General features: G+C 52.8%; 1 protein-coding gene across 2 annotated transcripts; it reads left to right on the forward strand.

Annotated features, from left to right (window-relative positions):
• The first annotated feature begins 598 nt into the window (after positions 1 to 598).
• Positions 599 to 14047, forward strand: MAP4K2 (mitogen-activated protein kinase kinase kinase kinase 2). Of its 2 annotated transcripts, none has more exons than XM_038564062.1 (32): positions 599 to 714; positions 837 to 894; positions 1099 to 1189; positions 1281 to 1345; positions 1629 to 1684; positions 2034 to 2081; positions 2168 to 2210; positions 2607 to 2679; positions 2761 to 2892; positions 2973 to 3035; positions 3406 to 3487; positions 3595 to 3702; positions 4554 to 4632; positions 5058 to 5116; positions 5845 to 5888; positions 6015 to 6053; positions 6151 to 6184; positions 6290 to 6395; positions 6476 to 6564; positions 6645 to 6686; positions 6783 to 6867; positions 6978 to 7057; positions 7145 to 7205; positions 7285 to 7402; positions 11475 to 11533; positions 11625 to 11728; positions 11827 to 12004; positions 12699 to 12767; positions 12902 to 12988; positions 13208 to 13278; positions 13378 to 13433; positions 13540 to 14047. In XM_038564062.1, the coding sequence occupies exons 1-32, from the start codon at positions 619 to 621 to the stop codon at positions 13625 to 13627; spliced, it is 2463 nt and encodes an 820-aa protein (XP_038419990.1). In that variant the 5' UTR covers positions 599 to 618; the 3' UTR covers positions 13628 to 14047. The 2 variants fall into 2 exon arrangements, with proteins under 2 accessions (XP_038419990.1, XP_038419992.1); XM_038564064.1 differs by having other exon boundaries at positions 6500 to 6564.
• The last annotated feature ends 11394 nt before the right edge of the window (positions 14048 to 25441 follow it).

Here is a 25441-nt window from a genome sequence, read left to right on the forward strand (position 1 = left end):
GCCCCAGATCAGAGCAGACCTCTTTCCGACCCTCTGGGAACCTCCCCGAGGTCCAGCCCGTCTCAGGGGACTCTGGAGGAAATCTGCAGGGGTTTACGAGTGGGTGAGGGGAGCCTGATCTCTTCCTGTTTTGTACATAGATTTATTTTTCAGTTCCAAGGAAGATGAATACATTTTGTAAAAAAAAAAAAAACAAGCACACGTCCGTGTTTCCTCGGGGAAATGGCGGGCGGGACGGAGGGGGTCGGCCCTCTGCCCCCCGGCCGTCGGGCTTCCCACCTGCAGGGCGCGGGGAGCGGCTGTCTGGCTGAAGGGCCGCGCTCGGCTCGGCTCGGCTCGGCTCGGCTCGGCTCGGCTCCGCCGGGCCTCGGGGCTTCCCCTCCCCGCAGAGGGCCGGTCCCGCCGGCGCCTCCTCCCGGCCGGGCGGCGGGGCATCTCCTCCCGGCCCCGCCCCCGCGGCCTCCGAGCCACCCTCGCCGGCCCCCGCGGTCCTGCCCCGCCCCGCCCCGCCCCGCCCCGCGCCGCGCCGCGCCGCGCCGTCCCGCGCCGGCTCCGCGGCTCCGCGGCTCCGCGGCTCACGACCGCCCGCCCGCCCGCCCTCCCGCCCGGCGCCGGGCAATGGCGCTGCTGCGGGACGTGTCGCTGCAGGACCCGCGGGACCGCTTCGAGCTGCTGCAGCGCGTGGGGGCCGGGACCTATGGCGACGTCTACAAGGTGCGCCAGGCAGCCGCACGGGCGGGAGAGCGGCGGGGAGGGCACCGGCTGTGCGCCCCACGGCGGATCCAGCCCCAGCCCCGCCCCCTCCTCATCCCGCTTCACCTCCTCCGCCCCTGCAGGCCCGCGACACGGTCACTTCCGAACTGGCCGCGGTCAAGATAGTCAAGCTAGACCCAGGTGAGGGCCCGGGGCCAGGGCCGCTGCACTGGAGGGAGGGCAGAGCGCCCGGCGGGCGCTAAGAGTTGGCCCCCTGAGAGGCAGGCCCCAGGCCCCAGGTACTGCCACTTGGAAATATGTCTGGCCCAGATGTGCCCATTTTGCAGATGGGGGCACTGAGAGCAATCCTATGAGCCCTCCCCCATGATGCCCTGTGCTCCCCAGGGGACGACATCAGCTCCCTCCAGCAGGAAATCACCATACTGCGTGAGTGCCGTCACCCCAATGTGGTGGCCTACATTGGCAGCTACCTCAGGTGAGGCTGCTTTATCCCCTTGCCTACCCCCAGGCAGTCCCCATGTGGCCCTGCCATGTGCCCACCCCAGTTCTGTGCCCCCCTCCCCCAGGAATGACCGCTTGTGGATCTGCATGGAGTTCTGCGGAGGGGGGTCCCTGCAGGAGATTTACCACGGTGAGGGCCAGAACTCCAGGCACCAGAGGGCCACAGCCTTTTTCCCAACCAGCCCTTCCCCAGCATGGGGCAGGAGAGGAGAGCTGGGGTCCTGGACTTGGGCCCTTTACTCCTTACTGGCTGTGTGACCTTGAAGAAATGGTGTCTTCCTCTGGGCCCTATCCCGGACTGTGCAGGGAGGGGATGTGGCCAACACCTCTTTCACCTAGTAATGCCTGGGTGGCCTGGGAAGGTCAGCATATCCTCCAGACTTCTGTGCCAGCCTTCACCCCTTCCATTACAGCCACTGGGCCCCTGGAGGAACGGCAGATCGCCTATGTCTGCCGAGAGGCACTGAAGGTAGCTGGGCCCTTGAGGCTGTTCATACCTGAAGTCCCCAGGAGCCGTGGGCAGGGAGCCCAGTTAGCCTGGCCAGTGTGCATGCGTGTGTGTGTGTGTGTGTGTGTGTGTTGGGGGGTGGGTGGAGTGCCTCAGGCAGAGCTGGCCTGAGGGGCTGTGGGTCCTAGGGGGGAAGGGGCCCCAACCCTGTTGCCGGAAGCAGCACATTTCCCTCTTGGCTCAGTCACTTCCTGTTTGGGGAGAGGGGAGGAGGAAGCTGCTTGGGTGGGGGGCCCAGTGGTGAGAGGGGACTCAGGAAAGGGGGGATAGTCCTGGGTGGTTGCTTGCAGGAGCTCCTCTTTGTCTCCAGGGGCTGCACCACTTGCATTCTCAGGGGAAGATCCACAGAGACATCAAGGTAGGGGTCTGGCCAGGGGCATCACAGGAGGGAGGAGGAAGCTCTTGGGGGCACCAGACGGGATTCTCTTTCCTCCATTCCCACAGGGAGCCAATCTTCTCCTCACTCTCCAGGGAGATGTCAAGCTGGGTCAGTACCCCGGGAACACAATCAGGGTGAGGGTTCTGTGGGAGCTCATGGAGTCTTAGAGTCTATATTCAAGTGTGGGGTGTCCTTGGGCAAGTCACTTTACCACTTAACCCTTGGTTTCCCCACTGAGAAAGTGGATCCTTCCCTGCTAGAAGTTTGACATGGTTGGGTCTGTATGGAGTCTAACGTGGCACTGCGCACTTGGTCAGGGATAGAAGGTGGTTGACCCCTCTCGGAGGGGAACCTTGCCTTGCCTTACCTTGGACCTGTGGCAGTTGTGGCTGAACCTGGGCTGCCTACTCTCTCAACCCTACAGGTGCATTCCGAGCCTCAGCTCTGAGGTGATTGGGGAGTGGTAGCCAGAGGGCGGGTGGGAGTAGCTCTTTCTCCCCACAGCTGACTTTGGGGTGTCAGGCGAGCTGACGGCGTCCGTGGCTAAGAGGAGGTCTTTCATTGGGACTCCATACTGGTGAGGCTGTACAGGCCTTGGGCTGAGGGGGGGCAGCACAGGTGGGGCATCTGGCCATCCCCTCTGTGACCCTGCCTCTAGGATGGCCCCAGAGGTGGCTGCTGTGGAGCGCAAAGGAGGCTACAATGAATTGTGTGACGTCTGGGCCCTGGGCATCACAGCCATCGAGCTGGGCGAGCTGCAGCCCCCTCTGTTCCATCTGCACCCCATGAGGTCTGCCCAACACTTCTTTGCCCCTTGCCTGACCTCCAGGGCCCTGCTGACCTTCTCCCCTGACCTCGTGCTCTCCACAGGGCCCTGATGCTCATGTCGAAGAGTAGCTTCCAGCCGCCCAGGCTGAGAGACAAGACTCGTTGGTGAGGGCCCACATCCCCTGCTGGGGCCTCCTTCCCAGCAGTCTCCGCGGGGGCGGAGAACCTTCTGCCAATTCCCAGGGCGCGCCTGAGGAGCCCTGCTCGTTCAGTTTTTGCGAACCATCTGTGGGAGGGACCCAAGCCCTGCTCCTGGGCCAGGGGATTCAGGGTAGGCCGGGAGGAAGGGCTGATGGTTAATGATGGAGGTGCTGCCCTGTCACCACAATATTGCTTTCGCCAGCTGCCCTTGGCCTCAGTCTGGTTCCTGGGAGCAGACTCCCTCCTCTGGAATGGTGGTAGGGGGCAGCTGGCAGGATGCCCTACATGTATTCTAACCTGGGTCTGGGGGCGGGGGGGCTTTTATACCCACTAGGACCCAGAATTTCCACCATTTCCTCAAGCTAGCCTTGACCAAGAACCCCAAGAAGAGGCCCACAGCAGAGAAGCTTCTGCAGGTGGGAGACGGGAGCAGGGCAGGAGCCTAAATTCTTGAAGGTAGAGGCCTGGGGGCCAGGAGGCCAGGAGGCCAGGAAGCAACCTGTGCACCCCCTCAATTCTCTAGCACCCGTTCACAACCCAGCACCTCCCTCGGGCTCTTCTCACACAGCTGTTGGACAAAGCCAATGACCCCCACCTGGGAACCATCTCCCCAGAGGACTGTGACCTAGAGGTAAGTGAGGGGAGCTAAGGAATGGATCTTGACCTCGCCAGGTGGTAAGGAATGCAGAAGTGATACAGGTTAGATTCCTTTATTTTTTTTTTAAGATTTTTTTTAAGACTTTATTTATTTATTCATGAAAGACACAGACAGAGGCAGAGATAAAGGCAGAGAGAGAAGCAGGCTCCCTGTTGGGGAACCTGATGTGGGACTTGATCCCAGGAACCTGGATCACGCTGAGCCAAAGGCAGATGCTCAACCGCTGAGCCACCTAGGCACCCCTTTTTAAAAAGGATTTATTTATTTATTTATTTATTTATTTATTTATTTATTTACTTACTTACTTACTTACTTATTTAGAGGCAGAGAGAGAGCACAAGTGGGGAGGAGGGACAGAGAGAGAGGGAGTAGCAGGTACCCTGCTGAGCAGGGAGTCTGATGTGGGGCTGGATCCCAGGACCCTGAGACTGTGATCTGAGCCAAAGGCAGACACTTAACCTATTGAGCCACCCAGGTGCCCCCAGATCAGGTTCCTTAGTAACTTGAATATTTCCAGCACTGGGAGTTTTTCTCCAGACAAGCCCACCCATTAGAAATCTTCCCTGGGCCCATCTTGCCCTCAGTACCACCCGCTTGATAAACTCCTGGCCTTAGCTCAGGCTGCCCTCACCCTAGCTTAGCTATCTTTTGGTTTCTGTGTGATCTTTCGCTGGTTTTCTCATCTTCTAAAGGAGGGTGCCGTTTAATCTTATAATCTCGGAGGGTTGTGAAAACAAAACACATCCGTGTATATAAAGCACTTCTGTCATACCTGGCGGGCAGTGAGTGCTGGATGTGTGTCAACCGTTTGTGTTCCTTCCTAGACTTACGACATATTTCCAGACACCATTCACTCCCGGGGTCAGCACGGCCCAGCCGAAAGGACCCCCTCGGAGATCCAGTGTGAGTCCGCTTGGGAGTCTACATGTGTGTTTATATATTTGGTGTGTGTGTGGGTTGTGTGTGTGTGGATTTAGTGTGGGAACTGTGTGTAGATTTGGTTGGGAGTTGTGTGTGTGGATTTGGGGGCTGTGTGTGTCTGAATCTAGTGGAGGGCTATGTGTATGGGTCTGGTAGGGGAGCTGTGTATAGATCCGGTGGGGCTTGCTGTGGTGGGGATCTGGTGGGAGCCTGTGTGGGGATCTGGTGGGTGGCTGTGGTGGAGGCTGTGTGTGTCTGAATCTGGTGGGGGAGTTGTGTGTGGGGATCTGGTGGGAGGCCGTAGGTGTGTGCATGAATCTGGTGGAGCACTGTGTGGAGGCATTTGTGTGAGTATGAGGGTCAGTCAGGAGCCCACCTTGCTAACTCGCGTACCCTGGGCCCCTCAGTTCACCAGGTGAAATTTGGTGCCCCACGCAGGAAGGAAACAGACCCACTAAATGAGCCGGTGAGGGGGCCGGTGCTGTGGGAGGGTGGTGTGCGGGGGCAGCCGAGGGAGCTGTGTTGGAGGTCGAGTGCCTCAGATCTCTGAAGCTGCAGCAGCTGGGCCCTGAGGCCTGGGAAAGCCGTGTGGGTGGGCTTGCCCCCCCGCCCCAAAACATGGGGTGGGAGGCTCCTTCCTAGGCACAGTGACCACACCTTTCTAGAAAGTAGGCCTGTACAGGCACGAGCCCACCCCCACCCTAGCATGGTTCTCTGCCCATTCTGCGTCTGCACCCAGCTGTCGCACCCACCAGCTCTGGCTCTGGCTGCTACTCTGTCCCCCTCTCACCGATCTTCTGTCCTCCTCTTTCATAGTTTCCTTGCCTCTCCTTGTTTCTCGCTCACAATTTTCTTGGCTGTTACCACGTCATTTTCCATCTGTCTGTCTTCTCTCCCACAGTCTCTTTTTTAAAGATTTTATTTTAAAGGTAAATAATAAATAAAGATTTTATTTATTTATTCATGAGAGATACACAGAGAGAGGCAGAGACACAGGCAGAGAGAGAAGCAGGCTCCATGCAGCGAGCCCAACGCGGGACTCAATCCCGGGTCTCCAGGATCACACCCTGGGCTGAAGGCGGTACTAAACCGCTGAGCCACCAGGGTTGCTCTCCCAGTTTCTTGATCACCCTCTCATGTTGCTTCTCTTCCCTCTGCTTCTCTTTTGGTTGTTCTGACTTGGTTTCCCCTCAGTGGGAGGAGGAGTGGACACTGCTGGGAAAGGAGGAGCTGAGTGGGTGAGCAAGAGAGAGGGAGGCTCCAGGGGAGGGGTGAGGAGGAGGGAGGCTTCAGGGAAGGGGCAGAGGAGGGAGAGGGAGGCTTCAGGGGAGGGGTGGGGGCTTATCTCGTCCCCTCCTGCCCAGGAGCCTGCTACAGTCGGTTGAGGAGGCCCTAGAGGAAAGGTGAGAAGCTGGGCCTGAAACAGGGGTGGGGAGATAGCTGGACCTGGGGCCTGGTCAGATTTCACAGCTCATGTCCCTCTGGTTTGTCCCCCCCTAGGAGCCTGACCATCCGGCCAGCCTTGGAACTCCAGGTATGGAGTGGGGAAGCAGGGCCCCTGTAGAGGTGCAGCTGGGAGTGGGGCCAGGTCACGGAGCCTTGCTGACAGTGGGGCTCAGTCCCCTGACTTTCCTGCCAGGAGCTGGACTCCCCAGGCGACACCATAGGAACCATCAAGCGGACCCCATTCTTGGGGCCGGCCCCCCCTGAGCCTCCAGCGGAAGACCCTCTATCCAGCCCTCTGGGTGAGTCCAGGCTTAGGGGAGTGGGAGGCAGGCTCGGGGTGGGGCTAGAGCTGGAACTCATAGCGGGTCTGTGCCTGTAGGAACCTCACCTCCACCTCTCCCAGGCCCTGCCAACCCCCCTCTGCTCCCCACTGCCTGGGCTACCATGAAGCACAAAGAGGATCCAGAGGTGAGGGGAGACCACAGAGGGGCTGGGACGATGGGACACTGGGGGTGCTACCTTGGCCCTGACTTCTCCCTCCCTTGCAGAGATCATCGTGCCACGGGCTCCCCCCAACCCCCAAGGTGCACGTAAGTGTTTCTTCTGCAGCCCTGCCACCCTGCTGCCTCATCGCCTGCCACCCTGTGGTGCCTGCCTTCTTCATTGGCCTCTTGCCTTCTCCTCAGATGGGTGCCTGCTTCTCCAAGGTCTTCAATGGTTGCCCCCTGCGGATCCATGCTGCTGTCACCTGGATTCACCCTGTCACCCGGGGTAGGCCGGGGCAGGGAAGAAGCAGGAGCCTGGGAATCCACAGCTTGGGCTGGGGATGGGGTGGGATGGGAGGGTAAGACTGACCTCTAACCCTGTACCCACACCCCCAGACCAGTTCCTGGTGGTGGGGGCCGAGGAAGGCATCTACACCCTCAACCTGCATGAACTGCATGAGGATACACTGGAGAAGGTGAGGCCTGGCAGGCGTTGCGGGGCAGAGGGCCCGGGGGGCGTGGAGTGCTGACTCCCTGTCCATCTGTCATTCCATGGCCTCTAGCTGATTTCACCCCGCTGCACCTGGCTCTACTGTGTGAATAACGTACTGCTGTCACTCTCAGGTATGGGTCGGGGCAGGCGGGAGGCCAGGGCCACACCCTTCCGACCATCACTCTCTGAGCCCCTCTCCCTCCCTGGCAGGGAAATCCACGCACATCTGGGCCCATGACCTTCCAGGCCTGTTTGAGCAGCGAAGACTTCAGCAACAGGTTCCCCTCTCCATCCCCACCAACCGCCTCACGCAGCGCATCATTCCCAGGTCAGGGACCCAGGGGAGCCTGGCCAGGCCCCGGGCAGCGGGCAGCGGGTGGGAAGGGGGGAGGCAGAGGAGCAGGGCCAGGGTTGGAATATGGCCTCCGTGTGCCTGGGCTTGGATCTCGGATGTCCCTTGGCCTCTCTGAGTCCAGTCTCCTCATCTGTGAGTCATGTTGGCAGTACCCGCCCCAGGCCCATTGCAAACCGAAGGGACCGAGTGAGGCAGTTGTGGTTATTGGGGGACGGGGCACATATTTACTGAGCATTTGCTGTAGGCCTGGTCATAAGCTAGGCTTGTAGACAGCAGATCAAATGTGTCCTTGACGGTCAGTACCTGGCCCCAAAGTGAGCCAGAGGGAGAGCTGAGAGGGGTGCAGAGGCCTCTGGGAGGCTGGCTGTATAACTGCATGGAGCTGGAAAGTGCATGGTGGGCTTCCAGGCAGGTGAATTTGGGAACAGCATTCCAGGCAGGGGAAGAGCACCAGTGAATTCTTGTGGGTGATCTGAGGAGTTGGAAGGCTGTTTGGCCTGAGGGAGGAGGGTGGAGAAGCCTGAGGGAAAGATGCATGAGTGGCAGAGCCCTTCCTTTGATGCCAGGTCCAGGACCTGGGTTTTTGTTCAACTGGCAGCAGCACCGTGAGCATTTTAGGAGGATCACTCTATATGTCACTCGGGACTCTCCTTGTTGCAGGTGAAGCAAGTCATTGACTTAAGTACAAAAAAGAATTTAGGGTTCATGTAACTGCGAGTTCAGGGGTAGAGTTAGCTTCAGGCCAAGCTGGATCCAGGCTTAAATGGCTTCATCAGGACTCTCCCGCAGTTCTTGGCTCTGCTTTCCTCTATCACTTTCATTCTCAGGTAGGCTTTCCTGTCCAGTGATGGATGCCCATAGTTCCAGGCCAGCATTCCATTAGCTAACAGCCCTGCAGTACTAGAACTTCATGTCTGAGTAATTCCCACAGAGTCTGGGGGCCAGTTGTCATCGATATAGCTTAGGTCCCTGCCCACTTCTGAGCCTGTCCCTGTGGCCACAGCATGAAGAGCTTGGGCTGGGGGGCATGGGGGCCAGGCCTGGGTTACATGCCTTTTCTTAGAGCTGGGGGTCGAGAAAGCAGGGCTCGTCTCGTCTAGACAGATAAAGACTAGAGGCTGGCTGTGCTGAGAGTGGTAGCAATGACAGGGAGGCTGGTGAGAGGGCACCCAGGAAAGAGGTCGGCGGAGTGACCTGAGGCTGTGGGGGTCAGGCTCCGGGGTGGTGAAAGCTGGATGGCCTTGGGCCAGATTCAGGAAGCAGGGTTGACAGGGTCTGGGGCCCCGACTAGAGTGAGCAGGAGGGAGGATGAAAGGACTAGGAGGCCTCAGGGATGTAGATTATGTCGTGTGTTTAATGAGATGTCCAGGAGGATGTCCGAGGTAGAGTCCCTTGTTCAGTCATCTAGAGAGTATCTACTCAGTACATGTCTGGGGGCTCTGTGAACTAAAAAGTCCTCGTGTTCCCCAGACATTCTTGTCACAACAACCAACCAATATAGAAAAGGTATTCCGTGGTGATGCACCTAGGGGAAAGTGGTACAGGAAGAATCAGGAAGGATCTTGCTGAGACCATGCCATTTGAGTTAAGAGTTAGAGCAGGCCTTGTTGATATCTGGGGGGAAAGCATCCCAGGGGGTGGGGGCAGGCAGCCAGTGCAAAGGCCCTGGGGCAGGAAAAGGCTTGGCCTATTTGAGGAACAGCAGGAAGACTGGTGCAGCCAAATGGATGGAGTACAGGGAAGATGATCTGGGGGGCCTTGTAGCCACAGTGAGGCCTTTGGCTTTGACTTGGAGCCGCCTGAGGGCCACTGCAGAAGAGTGACATGGACTGAGGTCTTCATGGGATCCCTCCAGCTGCTGTGTTGAGAATAGACTGAAGGGGATCCCTGGGTGGCGCAGCGGTTTGGTGCCTGCCTTTGGCCCAGGGCGCGATCATGGAGACCCGGGATCTAATCCCACGTCAGGCTCCCGGTGCATGGAGCCTGCTTCTCCCTCTGCCTGTGTCTCTGCCTCTCTCTCTCTCTCTCTCTCTGTGACTATCATAAATTTAAAAAAAAAAAAAAAGAGAGAGAGAGAGACGCTCTCCCTAACTCCCTCTCAACTTGAAGTCTATGATAGGCGACTCCTCATGAAGCCAATGCAGCTCTTTCTGCCCACGGGTCCTGTCCCGTGCTTTAATAAAAAAAAAAAAAAAAAAAAAAAAGAAAAAAAAAGAAAAAAGAGAATAGACTGAAGGAGTGAGGGGAAAGCAGGAAAGCCTGTTAGGAGGCTCTTGTAATCATCAGGTGGGAGGTGACTGTGGCATGGGCCAGAGTAGCAGTGAAGGAGCTGAAAAGCAGCTGAATTCAGATTTTCTTTTGCAAGTTGAGTCAGCAGGATTTCCTGACAGTTGGTGGATAGAAGAGAAAGAGGAGTGAAGGATGACTCTGGGGTTTTTGGCCGGGGAAGCAGGAAGGATAGGGCTGTCATTAGGTGTGGGTGGAGCAGAATTCAGTGTTGTCACATTGAGTTTGAGATCTGTCTGCAGTGGGCTGGAGGAGGCTGAATTCGAGGAGAGGTCTGGGCTGTGGGCCTAGAGGTTGCCCTGTCCAGGTGGCTGGTAGGGATGGTGGAGAGGTCAGGCTATGTGGCTACCCCGGCGGTGGGGGGCTGGGGGTTCAGTCCCTTCCTGCAGTGGGCTCACTTCACCTACCACATCTGGAGCCCTGTGGCCCTGGGGCTTCTTCCTGAGCTCAATCCCCAAGCAAACCTCTGCTCTGTCCCAGGACCTGCAGGAAACAGGCCCGCCTGAGCCCCAGCGAGTCACTGGGAGCTTTGGGTGTGTGTTTGGAAAACCACAGAGTCACGATGTCCACTTCAGACATAAAAAGTAGAGAGCCAGAATTGTTTGGAATAAAAAAAAAAAAAAAAGCAGATACAAAAATATCTGCCTCTGTCCCATTCAAAGGCCAGTTGGGAAGGAGAATGGCCAAAGCAAAGGGAGAGAGAAGAAAAGAGAAGACGGGGTAAAGAAAAAGGGGCACAGGCTGCCTCGGTGGGGCCCACATCCCAGCAGAGGGCCCACACAGCCAAGGGTGCTGGGAGGAGGTGGCAGGCCTTCAGACGTGCAACCCTGTTCCCCAGAGGAAGAAACAGGCTCAGAGGGTCCCCTGAGGGCTTGGGGACAGCTAGTAACCAAAGCAAGGACTCCGCTTTTCCCCTGCCACCAAGGCAAGGCCAGCCATCCGCCAGCCCCCTGTGGTGTCGCTGTAGCCCAGGCAGTAGAGGGCAGGCCTTTCGTTCATTTGTGGTTTTTTTGCAAGTCTTTTTTTTTTTTTTTTTTAAAGATTATTTATTTATTTATTTATGATAGAGAGAAAGAGAGGCAGAGATACAGGAGGAGAGAGAAGCAGGCTCCATGCTGGGAGCCTGACACGGGACTCAATCCCGGGACTCCAGGATCGCGCCCTGGGCCAAAGGCAGGCGCCAAACCGCTGAGCCACCCAGGGATCCCCTTCTTGCGAGTCTTAATCTTCTTGGGCCTACCCGGCAGGGCTGGCCCTCAGCTCCTGCACCTTCTATGCTCTTGTTTCCTCATTTGCGTCTGCTTTTATACCTTGCCTCTGCCTTTATAAAGAGGATTTTCACTGACCAGAAGTAGGTGGGGAGGTAATAATTCAGAATGGGAAAAGCCAGTCCTTCATGAGTGCATGCAGCGTGCCAGGCTGTGTGCAAGGCCTTCTCACTACGAGTTCGGTGCCATCGTTACCCCCATTCTACAGATGAGGAAGTTGAGTCAGGAGGTGATTAAGTGAGTTGCTCAAAGTTGCACAGTTAAAGGTGTTTCTGCGACCAAAGCCCTGGACTGTAGGCGGCAGAGGTGGGTGCTGGTGTTGTGAGACCTGCATCGGATCTCGTGCCATGCACAGCTAAGCTACTCGGCCTCTCGGAGCCTCAGTTTCTCCCCTATGAGGCAGGGAAGGTGATAATGCTTATCTCAGGGCTCTGTGGGGCCTTGACCGTGGCTGGCACCCATGACACATACCCCGGTCGTCACCTCCACAGGCGCTTTGCCTTGTCCACCAAGATTCCAGACACCAAAGGCTGCCTGCAGTGTCGTGTGGGTAAGAGCAGGGCTGGGGCGGGAGTGGCAGGGGAGGGCTTGGGTCACAGGGTCACAGGGTCACAAGCATGACCCGCCTGCCTCTGTTGCAGTGCGGAACCCCTACACTGGCAGCACCTTCCTACTGGCTGCCCTGCCTGCCAGCCTGCTCCTGCTACAGTGGTACGAGCCTCTCCAGAAGTTCCTGCTGCTGAAGGTGCGGGGCAGGCGGGGAGGGGGTACGGCTGAGGCCTGGGTGGTGGCAATGGGCCTGCAGGGGAGAGATGGAGACCTGAGCACCCCTGCTGCCCCCAGAACTTCTCCAGCCCCTTGCCCAGCCCAGCAGGGATGCTGGAGCCACTGGTGCTGGATGGGAAGGAGTTACCGCAGGTGTGTGTCGGGGCTGAGGGCCCCGAGGGGCCTGGCTGCCGAGTTCTCTTCCACATCCTGCCCCTGGAGGCCGGTTTGACGCCTGATGTCCTCATACCACCTGGTGAGCTAGAGGGGTGTGTGTGTGTGTGTGTGTGTGTGTTTGTGTGTGTGTGTGAGAGAGAGAGAGAGAGAGAGAGAGAGAGTAGCTCTGGTGGCTAGGGATTGTGTTCCCCACAGCTTGGAGCTCCCAGCCTCCCCTCTGCCAGGCTTCTGTAAAAGGTTTCATTAGACCACAGGGCTCAGCAGCTAAGAAAAACCTAACTGACGCTGTAGGGGGCCGCAGGGACAGAACCAAATGGGCAAGGTGGAAGCGAGAAACCTTCATTCTGAGCAAGCAAGCAGGACACTGGGTTGGGACAGCTCAGGGGAGCACAGTGAGTGGCCAGGGGCCTCAGTGCAGGCTTTCATTCTTAATACGACAGCCCTGCAAGGTCGGCATTGTCACGCCTGTGTTACAAACGAGGGAACTAAGGCTCAGAGATTTGTGGTTATGCCGTGATGGAGTCACACAGGGTACTTCTCCAGGCTCCAGAGACCCTGCCCTCCCACGGTTCCCTGGGTCTCACCTTGCCACCCTGAGCCTCAGGCCCCAGCTGGGTGGGGTGGGGGTGGGGGTGGGGGTGACTTCAGTCCGACTGCTGTGGGGTTGAAATGTGCCTGTGGGGACAGCTGACTGTAGCCATATCCCGTGTCTTTGTGGGGCCAGAGTGGGGCTGGTGACTCAGCCAAGCCATGTCTCCCTTGTCTGCCTGCAGAGGGGCTCCCGGGCACAGCCCACCAGGTGATCCAGGTGGACAGGGACACAGTCCTGGTCTGCTTTGACCGTGAGTGCCCCTGAGGTCATGGCTGGGGGCGGTAGAAGGGGTAAGGGGAAGGTGAGGGAAGCCATGTGAATGTGGGTCTGCCTCCCCAGAAGGGAAGGACCCCATTCCCACCCACCAGCCCTCTCCCTGTACAGGCTGCGTGAGGATCGTCAACCTGCTGGGCGAGCCCACGGCCATCCTAGCACCCCTGCTGACTTTTGACTTCCCCATCGAGACTGTGGGTGAGTGAGCCAGATGGTGTTGGGGTGGGAACATCCCCAGGCTAGAGCATGTGATATTGCCTAGGGGCCTGGGGCTGCACTGGGACAAGGAGGCAGGTGCCACAGCTGTGGCTGTGGTCTATGAGGACCTTGGTGGCCCAGACCTGGGCCCAGGGGGTGACAGGGGAGCCGGCATCCTCAGGGCAGGTGTAGGGCTCATGGCAGCCTGATTGCTCCTAGTGTGTCTGCAAGACAGCGTGCTGGCCTTCTGGAGCCATGGAATGCAAGGCCGTAGCCTGGACACCAACGAGGTAAGTGGAACTCAGGAACCTGGCTGCCCCTGACCTGGTTGTCTCCACCTCATAGGGGAGGGCCCGTTGGGGTGACCTCAGTACCCCTTTTCTTCCCAGGTGACCCAGGAGATCACAGATGAGACAAGGATCTTCCGAGTGCTTGGGGCCCACAGGTAGGATGGGGTGGCCCCGCCTCCCTTTCAAATGCCCCTGAGGCTATACAGATGTGCCCACAGGCCTTCCCTGCCTTACTCACCTCTGGTTCTCTCTCCTCTCCAGAGATATCATCCTTGAGAGCATTCCCACTGACAACCCTGGGGCTCACAGCAACCTGTACATTCTAACGGGCCACCAGAGCAGTTACTGAGAGGGCCAGGTCTGGCCAGTGGCATCCCCTCACCCTGCCCCCAGGCCTTAGCTGCCTTCTCTTTTAGGCAAAAGGGCCCCTCCCAGGTCAGAGGAGCCCAGGCTCTGCTGGTCTGAAGGGCAGAAATAATCCTGAGAAGAGTTTTGGGGCTGCAGAGGAGAGGAGAGCCGACCCCAGACCTCCCAGGCCCCGCAAAACTGGACCAGAGGAAGCTGCTGTCACCTCCCCCTCCCCTGTGGGCAGCCCAAGCCCTGTGGCAAGCGCCCCGGGCAGGGTGGGAGCAGGCCCAGGCAATCCATTCCATTTTGTTCCACATGTCCTTTCCATTCTTCCAGCCAAGAGCCTGCCCCTGTACCCTGCCCTGGGGAACATGGTATTTAAGAGAGAAACTATATTGGTATTAAAGCTGGTTTGATTTTACTCCACTGATCCCTCTTTGTTGGGGATAGGGGGTTGTGGAGCTGAGCCCACTGTCTCGTCTCCCTCCTCCTTCCCTCCCTCCCTCCTGCACATCTTAATGTGGCACCAGGTGCTCTGCATGTCCTGTGGAAGGGTGGGTGGACCATCAGTGTTCTGGTGGCTCTAATGGGGGAGCCAGCTGGAGGTGAGGGGGAGGCTTGTCAGGGGCACTGTCTACCGGGCATCCAGGGCCCAGGAAGGGCCAGCCACTGGCTGCTCTACCTTGTGCCAGCGAGGCTTCGGTCTCTGGACACAGCCTGCCCAACCTGTATCCCCTGCCCAAGCCTGGGGCTGCCTCCCTGCCTCCCAGCTGCTGTCTAGGTATCCATGTGCTCCATCAGGCCAAGACCACGGAGTATGGGCCCCATCATCAGGCTAGACTCTGGGAAGATTAGCCTGTGTCCATTTAGCAGGTATTCCAGATAGGCTCCTCAGTGCCAGACCCTGGGCTCACAAAGGGGTCAGTACCAAGATGTGGACCAGCCCCCAGTGAAGGGAGCCATCTTTGCTGGAGCCTGCATCTCAGAGGGGCTGCCTGTCTGCCCATGGCTGACCTGTGCTTTGCATGGTCATTCTTGCACTTTTCCCTTGGTGGTCTCCGTATCCTCAGGCCAGGGTGCCCCCTTCCATCCCCTGCATGGCTCCAGGCACTGACCAGCCTGCTCTTGACCAGAGTCTTTGGGCAGGTGAGGCCAAAGAGGCAGGATGGCCTTAAAGGAGAAGTCAGGTGCACACACAGGACCACGACTGCATAGGGTGGGAAGGCCCTGGGTCTGGGGGAAGAGCTTAATTAAGCAAAGGCCCACGGGTCAGTTCTCTAATGCAGCCTAATTATCTTTCTTCTGATCTTCAAGGCAAGTGTTTGAATTAAGAATTTCTTTCCACCAGGTGGGGTGCTGGTATTTGATACATGGATGCAAATAGGTGGGTGGGTAGTGGGTAATGGAAGCCTATGTTAAAAGCCTGCAGCAGCCCAGTCCCTAGCACCTGCCAGGGGCCCCTGGCCACCCCAGGTTGTTATATTGTCCTCTGCCCTCCTGCAGAACCCCGACTGCTCTGACTCCTAGGGTTTTTTGGCTGAAATAGATTGCCAGACAGGGAAGGAGACAGAGCTTCTGTGCATCAGCACTCATGCTTGAGTTCTCCTTGAGACCTGAAGGAGGGTGACCTGCACCTCCCAAGATCTGAAAGTCTGCACGTGCCCAGAGAACAGGTGATGGACCAAATGGTGGCATGATGGGGATGTTTGTTCCCTAACTTCCCGTTTTCCAGATTTCTGATGGAGATGGAGGACTAAGTTGAAGAGTGCTGGAGCTGGGGAGGTAAGCTCCCACTCTACAGAGGCCCCTGACACTGGCCCTAGGTGCCTGGGGAGAGTGGCCCTTCCACTCTCAGAGCAGTGGGAGAGCAGCCGGTGGCAACGAGCACCACCTTGTGGCCTGTTGCCACAAGGAGGCTTTGGGGAGTGAAGAGGGTAACAAGCTAAAGTCGGGGGTCAGGGCAAAGCAAGGGCTTCTTTTTTTTTTTTTTTAAGATTTTATTTATTTATGCATGAGAGACACAGAGAGGGAGAGAGAGGCAGAGACACAGGTAGAGGGAGAAGCAGGCTCCATGCAGGGAGCCCGACGTGGGACTTGATCCCAGGTCCCCAGGATCACACCCTAGGCTGAAGGCGGCGCTAAACCGCTGAGCCACCTGGGCTGCCCAAAGCAAGGGCTTCTGATAAAATATTCACTGGCATCGCAGGCTGGCCATAAGCCAAAGAAAGGCCAGGCTGCTGGCAATTTGTGCTGAAAAGACAAAGTGTTACTTTATTTATGTACTTTTAAATATGTGTTCAGTGTCCCTGGCATGCCATTAAAAACAAACAAACATAGATATAATGAAAAGTCTCCTACCTAGTTTGCAGTTACTGAACCCTTCTGAAAGTATCTAAGCAGTTCCATATGATTTATTCTTCTTTTTTTTTTTATATGAATAGTAACATATTCCATACACTGTTCCCCTCTTTGCATCTTTCAGAGCTAGTGGTGTTCTGTTGTATGGCTTTCCCACAACTCCTGTCCATTCACAGTAATTAGTTCCCTACTGATGTAAATTAGTTTCTATTGCTTTAATACTAAGAGCGACACTGCAATAAATATCCTTGTGCAATAATTATACCAATGGCACTATACACATTCGAGTGTCCTGCAGGATGAACTGGTAGTGGCATTGCTGGGTCAGAGTGGCCTGTGTTTGTTCTTGCAATAGCTGCTGTCAAATGGCCCTCCCTGTGTGTAACCTCTGAGGGCAGCTCAGCCTCTTTAAGCCATTCTGTGGGTAAGTGGAAGAGGCATGGGTGCCTCAGGACGTTTGGGTAACTGGCTCGTAGCCCAAGAGCGAGTCATGGGCCAAGGTGACAACCAAAATGTGGACTTCAGCATGGCGAGGGCCTGGCCATCTGTGGCAGGGCCAGTGCCTGGTCACTGCCTGGTGCACAACAGGCCCTCAGTCATGCTTTCAGAATGAAGGAATGGGCACAAGGTGGTTCTGGGGTGGGCCAGCTTGCTCAGTTGTGTTTTCCCAATAGAGCAAATCCTAAATTGGCCAGTAGGGCCTTTGGGAGATTTGAAAATACCGTAATACTAAAATGCAACAACAGAGATGAACCTCCAAGATAGAGCACTAAACTAAAACAGCAAATCACATGAAACTACACATATGTCAAAACCTCAGAAACGAGCAAAATCTAAAAATAATCTCTCAAAAAATAAAACCCTATAATGACTTAGAAAACAAAAAGCCAAGATAATTTTTCCTAGATTATGAAATCAGTGTTGTGAGTAGGACAATGGGTGAATCCCTCTCTATTGTGTGTGTGTGTGTTTTTTTTTAAGATTTATTTATTCATGAGAGACACACAGAGAGGCAGAAATACAGGCCGAGGGAGAAGCAGGCCCCATGCAGGGAGCCTGATGTGGGACGATCCGGAGTCTCCAGGATCATGCCGCTGGCCGAAGGCGGCGCTAAACCGCTCAGCCACCGGGGCTGCCCATCTCTATTGTTTCTTAAAACAGTTCTGTTGAGGGGCATCTGCCTGGCTCAGTCTGAAAAGCACACAACTCTTGATCTCGGGGTCATGAGTTCGAGCTTCATATTGGGTATAAAGCTTACTTAAACTTGAAAAAAAAATAACAGCCTGGGGTACCTGGCTGGCTCAGTCAGAAGGATATGCAACTCTTGATTTCAGGGTTGTAAGTTTGGGTGTAGAGACTACTTAAAATCTTAAAGGGGCACCTGGGTGGCACAGTCAGTTAAGCATCTGACCCTTGGTTTTGGCTCAGGTTGTGATCTCCAGGTTGTGACATCAAGCTCTGCAAACAGCAGAGAGACAACTTGAGATTCTCTCTCTCCTTCTGCCCCTCCCCACTGTGCTCTCTCTCTCTCTCTCTCATTGAAATAAATCTTTAAAAAAATAAAATCTTAAAAAAAACAGAGAGAAAAAAAACAGAGGGGAAACTGGCATCCAATATACCACATATATTGAAAATGTACTATCTGGTGATGACAGATGTATGCACCTGGGAAACCACCACCACCCTGTTTCCCTTTCCCCTTTGTAATCATACCCTCCTCCTCGTAGTAACCACTGAGCTGCTTTTTTTTTTTTTTTTAAGATTTTATTTATTCATGAGAGACACAGAGAGAAAGAAAGGCAGAGATACAGGCAGAGGGAGAAGCAGGCTCCATGCAGGGAGCCCGACGTGGGACTCAATCCCAGGTCTCCAGGATCACACCCTGGGCCAAAGGCAGGTGCCAAACTGCTAAGCCACCCAGGGATCCCCACTGAGCTGCTTTCCATCACTACAGATGAATTTGCATTTTTCAGAATTTATATGAATAGAATCGTATAGTACACACTCCTTTTTTCTCTGCCTCTTTCACTAAGCAGATTATGAGATTCACCTGTTGTTACATGTGTTCATAGCTATTCTTTTTCATTGCCAAGTACTACTGGATTTTATAGATGTACCATAGTTATGTGGCTAAAATTATTTTTTTAAACATTTTATTTATTCATGAGATACAGAGAGGGAGAGACATAGGCAGTTTGGCTAGTCACCTGTTGGACATTGGGCTATTTCCAGTTTTGGACTATTACAAATAAAACTGCTATAAACATTCATGTTTATGTCTGTGTGCATATAGCTTTCATTTTTCTTGGATAAATATTTCGGAGTACAAGGGCTGGATCATGTGGTGAGTATTGAACTTTTTAAGAAACTGCCAAATTGTTTTCCAAAGTGGTTGTACCATTTGACATACCCACAATCCAGGTAGGAGAGTTCTAACTCCACTTCCTCAGCAACACCAGGTATGGTCAGTCTTGGTTAATTTTAGCCACTCAAGGACACCTGGGTGGCTCAGTGGTTAAGCGTCTGCTTTCGACTCAGATCGTGATCCTGGGGTCCTAGGATTGAGCCATGTATCAGGGATGTCTGCTTCTTCCTCTGCCTATGTCTCTGCCTCTCTCTCTCATGAATAAATAAAATCTTAAAATAATTTTAGCCACTCAGATGTATAATCTCATGGTGGTTTTAATCTGCATTTCATTCATGACTGATGTTAAGCATCTTTTCCTGTGCTTATTTACCATCTACACAACTTTGGAAGAGAGTCTGTTCAGGGGCATCTGGCTAGCTCCGTCAGTGGAGCATGTGACTCTTGATCTTAGGTTTCAAGTTTGAGTTTGAGCCCCACGTTGGGTGTAGAGGTTAAAATCTTTAAAAAAAAAAAAAAAAAGAAAAAAGAATAAATTGTTCAAATCTTTGGCTCCTTTTTAAAAAATAAGATGGTCTTCTTATTGAGTTTTGAGAGTTTGGATACAAGTCTTTTATTAGATATATGATTTGCACATAACTCTTTTTACTATGATTTCTAATCTGTACCTAAGTCACAAATTCCACTATTTCCCTGCTAGTTCAAATTACCTTTGGGACTCCTGGGTGGCTCAGCAGTTTTGCGCCTGCCTTTGGCCCGGGGCGTGATCCTGGAGTCCCGGGATCGAGTCCCATGTTGCGCTCCCCGCATGGAGCCTGCTTCTCCCTCTGCCTGTGTCTCTGCCTCTCACTGTGACACTCACAGATGTGTCTCTCATGGATAAATAAATAAAATATTAAAAACAAAAAACAAATTACTTAAAATAATGGGAGGTGGTAGGGATGCCTGGGTGGCTCAGAAGTTGAACATCTGCTTTTGGCTCAAGGGCATGATCCCAAGGTCCCAGGATTGAGTTCTGCATTGGGCTTCCTGCATGGAGTCTGCTTCTCCCTCTGCCTACGTCTCTGCGTACGTCTCTGCCTCTCACTGTGTCTTTTCATGAATAAATAAATAATATCTTTTTTAAAAAATAATGGGAGGTGGTAAATAAGCAATTTTTCAGGAAAAACAAAATTATGAAAAGTTCTTGATGCACAACAGATGCCTCATTCCATAGTAGATATTATTCCTAATTCAAGTAATGGAATCACAGGGGGAGCTCTTCAAAGGGCAGACACAGGTAAACAGCCATGGACTAGCCCTTCTATAGTGTCAGCTAGTGACATGATACTACCGATCAATCTTGCCAGGGGTTGGGGTTTCTGAACCACCAGATGTAGAGGGTTTTGTTGTTGTTGTTGTTTTAAAGATTTTATTTATTTGTTCATGAGAGACACACAGAGAGAGGCAGAGACACAGGCAGAGGGAAAAGCAGGCTCCCTGTGGGGAGCCCGATGTGGGACTCAATCCCAGGACCCTGGGATCATGAGATGCTCAACCACTGAGCCACCCAGGCGTCCCCAGATAAAGAGTTAAAACATGGAAAATGCCAAAGATTAGTAAGAAGGGCTGGAACTTCCTACTGTTTACATTCCAACACCAATTCTCTGACACCAACTGGGTGTCCTACAATCTGATTCAATTCTGACATGAACTACCCTAAGTTGGTGAAGACCCTGCAGGTTAAGGAATTCAGCCAGAAGTCCTGGGTCTCCAAGTAACCCACACCTCTGTCAAACCCAGCTGCAAATTCAGGGTTTCCACAACTCCCTTCAAGTTCATTAATTTGCCAGAATGACACACAGAACTCAGGAAAGCACTAAATTAATGATTACTGTTTTCTTATAAAGAATTCAAATGAATCACTAGATGAAGAAATGCAGTAAGGTCTGGAAGGGTCCTGAGCCCAGGAGCTTATGTCCCTGTGGAGTCCGGGTGTGTACCACCCTCCTGTCACATCAATATGCTCACCAACCCAGCAGCTCTCCAAACTTCATTGTTCAGAGTTTTATTTTAGGTTTTTAAAGACTTTATTTATTCATGGGAGGCACACAGAGAGAGAGACAGACAGACAGACAAGACTTAGGCAGAGGGAGAAGCAGGCTCCCTGTGGAGAATCTGACATGGGACTTGATCCCAGGACCTCAGGATAACATCCTGAGCCAAAGGCAAATGCTCAACCACTAAGCCACCCAGGCGTCCCTGTTTAGAGTTTTTCCTTCTTTTCTTAATAAAGAACTACAGGGGACAGCCCCGGTGGCCTAGCGATTTAGCATCACCTTCAGCCCAGGGTGTGATCCTGGAGACCGGGGATCAAGTCCCACGTCAGGCTCCCTGCATGGAGCCTGCTTCTCCCTCTGCCTGTGTCTCTGACTCTCTGTGAGTCTGTCATGAATAAATAAATAAAATCTTTTTAAAAAACTACATTTTATTTATTCATGAGAGACACACAGAAAGAGAGGAAGAGACATAGGCAGTGGGAGGAGAAACAGGCTCCATGCAAGGAGCCTGATGCAGGACTCGATCCTGGGACTCTGGGATCACGCCAGATGATCTGGGATCAAGGCAGATGAGCCACCCAAACATCCCGTTTAGAGATTTATTTATTCATTTATTTAATTTTTCAAAAGGTTATTTATTTATTCATGAGAGACACACACAGAGAGAGACAGAGACAGAAGTAGGCTCCATGCAGGGAGCCTGATGTGGGACTCGATCCTGGGTCTCCAGGACCACACCCTGGGCCGAAGGCAGCACTAAACTGCTGAGCCACCTGGGCTGCCCCTGTTTAGAGTTTCTTTTTCTTTTTTAAAGATCTTATTTATTTGGGATCCCTGGATGGTGCAGCGGTTTAGCGCCTGCCTTTGGCCCAGGGCACGATCCTGGAGACCCCGGATCGAATCCCACGTCGGACTCCCGCTGCATGGAGCCTGCTTCTCCCTCTGCCTATGTCTCTGCCTCTCTCTCTCTCTCTCTCTCTGTGATGACTATCATAAAATAAATAAAAAATTTAAAAAATATTTTATTTATTCATGAGAGACACAGAGAGAGAGAGAGGGGCAGAGACACAGGCAGAGGGAGAAGCAGGCTCCATGCGGGGAGCCCGATGCAGGACTCGATCCTGGGACTCCAGGATCACATCCTGGGCCGAAGGCAGGCACTCAACCACTGAGCCACCCAGGAATTCCCCCCGTTTAGAGTTTTAAATTGAGGTTTTATTAATAGTATGATTGATTAAATCATTGGCCACGTGATTGAATGCAATCTCCAGCACCTTTCCCCCTTCTCAGAGGTGAGGATGAAAGTTGGATGGTTTTTCTGATCAGTGAGCATCCTGAAGTGATCCCAGGGCTCTCACAGCTGGAAATAAGTCACCTGTTAGTTTAAACTCAGGTATGGTCCAAAGGGGCTTGTTATGAATAAGGAAGGACACTCTTATCACTCAGGAAAGCCCATGGGGTTTTGAAGCTCTGTGCCAGGATCTTGGGACAAAGACAAGATACATGATTTTTTATTGTGCTGCAACCTTATAGAAAGTGAAGAGGCATCTGTGTCTGAAATCTGTGTAGTTCTTGCCACTGCAGCTCAAGAGGTATCCTATTCAAATCAGAAGTGCTCTCTGATCTCATTGAATCAGCACAGTACCCTGTAGGAGTAGCATCAATGTCTGTACTCTGCAGACAAACTGAGGCATGGAGAAATTAAATTACTTCCCTAGTTGCCAACTGGTGGATGGCTAGCCTGGGTCTGTAAGGCTCTAACTTGCCTCAAAACTTGGAAGAATTAGCCTGATGGTCCTCAACCAGAAAGTGGCATGAACTGCATTCCAACCCATGCCAGGAGTCTTAGACCAGTAGACTATAGTGGTAGACTGTGTGACCTCGGGGTAGTTGACTTAACCTCTCTGTGCCTCTGTATTCTCATCCATAAATTCAAGATAGTAACCATCTCTGAAGGTGGTTGTGAAGGTGAAATGAACTACTCTATGTAAAAAGCCCAGAACAGAGCCTGGAGTGGCAAATACCCAAACTCCTAGCTCTTAAGTTTGTCCTTGAAACACTTTTAAATATTGATTACAGGGGGCCCTAGGTGGCTCAGTGGTTTAGTGCCTGCCTTCGGCCCAGGGCACGATCCTGGAGTCCCGGGATCGAGTCCTACGTTGGGCTATTGGCATGGAGCCTGCTTCTCCCTCCTCCTGTGTCTCTGCCTCTCTCTATGTCTATCATAAATAATATATAAATATTTTTTTAAAATATTGATTACAGGGGTGCCTGGGTGGCTCAGTCAGTTAACTGTCTGCCTTTGGCTCAGGTCATGATCCCAGGGTCCTGGGACAGAGCCCCCACATTGGGCTCCCTGCTCAGCAGGGAGTCTGCTTCTTCCTCACCCTCTGCCCTTCTCACTCCTGCTCATGATCTCTCTCTCTCTCTCAAATGAATAAAATCTTTTTTTTTAAGGTTTTATTTATTCATGAGAGACACTGATAGAGAGGCAGAGACACAGGCAGAGGGAGAAGCAGGCTCCATGTGGGGAGCCTGATGTGGGACTCGATCCCGGGTCTCCAGGATCAAGCCCGGGCTGAAGGCAGGCGCCCAACTGCTGAGCCACCCTCAAATGAATAAAATCTTAAAAATAAGTTGATCACATACTTGACCATAAATAAAATTATACTTTAAAAAAGGGGATTTTCTTTATTTGAGGGGAGCAGGGGCAAAAGGAGAGAGAAAATCTCCAGCAGACTCCCTGCTGAATGCAGAGCCTAATGTGGGGCTCAATCCCACCACTTGAGCCAAAATCAACAGTTGGCCACTTAACTGACTGGGCCACCCAGGCACCTCCCAAATTATACTTTTTTGAAGAGTAGAGATTTTAAAGGCCATTATTCTATTCTTTTTTTTTTAAAGGATTTTAAAATTTATTTATTCATGAAAGACACAGAGAGGCAAAGACATAGGCAGAGGGAGAAGAAGGTTTCCTGTGGGGAGCCCAAAGCCGGACTCAATCCCAGGACCCGGGGACCACGCTCTGAGCCAAAGGCAGATGCTCAACCACTGACCACTCAGGCGTCCCTAAAAGGCCATATTCTGCAAAAATAGAAATTAATAAAGACAACCAAAATATTTTAACTTGCAATTAAAAAATACTCTCCTAAAAATCCTGGATAAAAGAGGAAATGCATCTGAAATGACTAGAAAGTGGTGAGAAGGACTGGTCCATCAGAGGGCAGACAGAGCTGTAGGCTTTACTGGGGTCAGTACAGTAGTACCATTATTATGTTAATAGTACATCCCTAAGTATCCAGCTAGGTGAGCCAGTACAGCATGTGACTCTTGGAGTTGTAGTTTCAAGCCTCAAATGGGCATGGAAATTACTTAAAAAAATACAATCTTGGGATCCCTGGGTGGCGCAGCGGTTTAGCGCCTGCCTTTGGCCCAGGGCGCGATCCTGGAGACCTGGGATCGAATCCCACGTCGGGCTCCCGGTGCATGGAGCCTGCTTCTCCCTCTGCCTATGTCTCTGCCTCTCTCTCTCTCTATCATAAATAAAAATAAAAATTAAAAAAATACAATCTTTTAAAATATAATACATAATGGGACGCCTGGGTGGCTCAGTGGTTGAGCATCTAACGTTGGCTCAGGTCATGATCCTGGGATTGAGTCCTGTGTTGGGATTCCCTGCGGGTAGCCTGCTTCTCCCTCTGCCTATGTCTCTGCCTCTCTCTGTGTCTCTCATGTATAAATAAATAAAGTCTTTTAAAATAAAATAAAAAATTTAAAGATTTTATTTATTGGTGGGAGGGGGAGAGGGAGCATGTGTGCAGGAGTGGAGGGAGGGCAGAGGGAAAGGGATGCCCCCGCTGAGAAGGGAGTCTGACAAGGGGATCGGGGATCCAATCTCAGGATCCTGGGATCATGACCTGAGCTGAAGGCAGATGCTTAACTGACTCAGCACCCAGGTGCCCCAAAGCACATTTTAAAAATATGTTGAGGGGATCCCTGGGTGGCGCAGCGGTTTAGCGCCTGTTTTAGGTCCAGGGCGCGATCCTGGAGACCCAGGATCGAATCCCACATCGGGCTCCCGGTGCATGGAGCCTGCTTCTCCCTCTGCCTGTGTCTCTGCCTCTCTCTCTGTGACTATCATAAATAAATAAAAATAAAAATAAAAAAAATAAAAATAAAAATATGTTGAGTTCTTAAAATGTATGGAACAATTTCCAGGTAACCTGTTTCCCTTTCCAATGTCTTCAGTAAAAACACGTAGTGAATACCCTTCAGTAGCTTTCTCTATCCTTCAAATGCAGACATGAACATGCACAGATATATATAGGGTTTTACAAAAACAAGATCATGTAATATGTATTTCTAGGCTTTTCGCATTAAATAACAGCACAGAAGTCCCTCTAAATCATTTGGTATGGATTTTTAAATTTTTATTATTATTTTTTTAAGATTTATTTATTTATTCATGATAGACATAGAGAGACACAGGCAGAGGGAGAAGCAGGCTCCATGCCGGGAGCCTGACATGGGACTCGATCCCCCGGGATCGTGCCCTGGGCCAAAGGCAGGTGCTAAACTGCTGAGCCACCCGGGGATCCCGATATGGATTTTTTAAAAAGACCTTATTTATTCATTCATGAGAGACAGACACAGGGAGAAACAGGCGCCAGAGAGCCCGACGAGGTACTCAATCCCGGGTCTCCAGGATCACACCCTAGGCTGAAAGCAGTGCTACACCGCTGATCCGCACCCGGGCTGGGCTGCCCTGCCCTGCCCTGGTATGGATTAACTGACTTTCAAGTTAGTTGGGGGGGGGGGGGAGGGGGGGAGGAAGGCTGCCTAATAATCTAGGCTAGGGATTCCAGTTTGTTGAACCCTTCGCTTATTAATGGAAACTCACTGTTTCCAGACTTTCACTCTTACAGTACTGTAGTAAATGAAGTAGAAGACTATGAACACATTACATTATATAATCACATGCTGTGCTGTGGGGCAGATTCCCAGAAGTGGGACTGATACTTTCAAAGTGCTTATTTTTAATTTTTCTTGAAAG

The sequence above is a fragment of the Canis lupus genome, chromosome 18 (assembly GCF_011100685.1).
Source record: "Canis lupus familiaris isolate Mischka breed German Shepherd chromosome 18, alternate assembly UU_Cfam_GSD_1.0, whole genome shotgun sequence".
Classification (NCBI taxonomy): domain Eukaryota; kingdom Metazoa; phylum Chordata; class Mammalia; order Carnivora; family Canidae; genus Canis; species Canis lupus.

Coding starts and splice junctions, on each gene's coding strand:
- MAP4K2 (XM_038564062.1), top strand. CDS start 619: ATGGCGCTGCTGCGGGACGTGTCGCTGCAGGACCCGCGGGACCGCTTC. Junction 2,893..2,972: donor TTCCATCTGCACCCCATGAG/GTCTGCCCAACA, acceptor TGCTCTCCACAG/GGCCCTGATGCTCATGTCGA. Junction 7,403..11,474: donor ACGCAGCGCATCATTCCCAG/GTCAGGGACCCA, acceptor TCACCTCCACAG/GCGCTTTGCCTTGTCCACCA.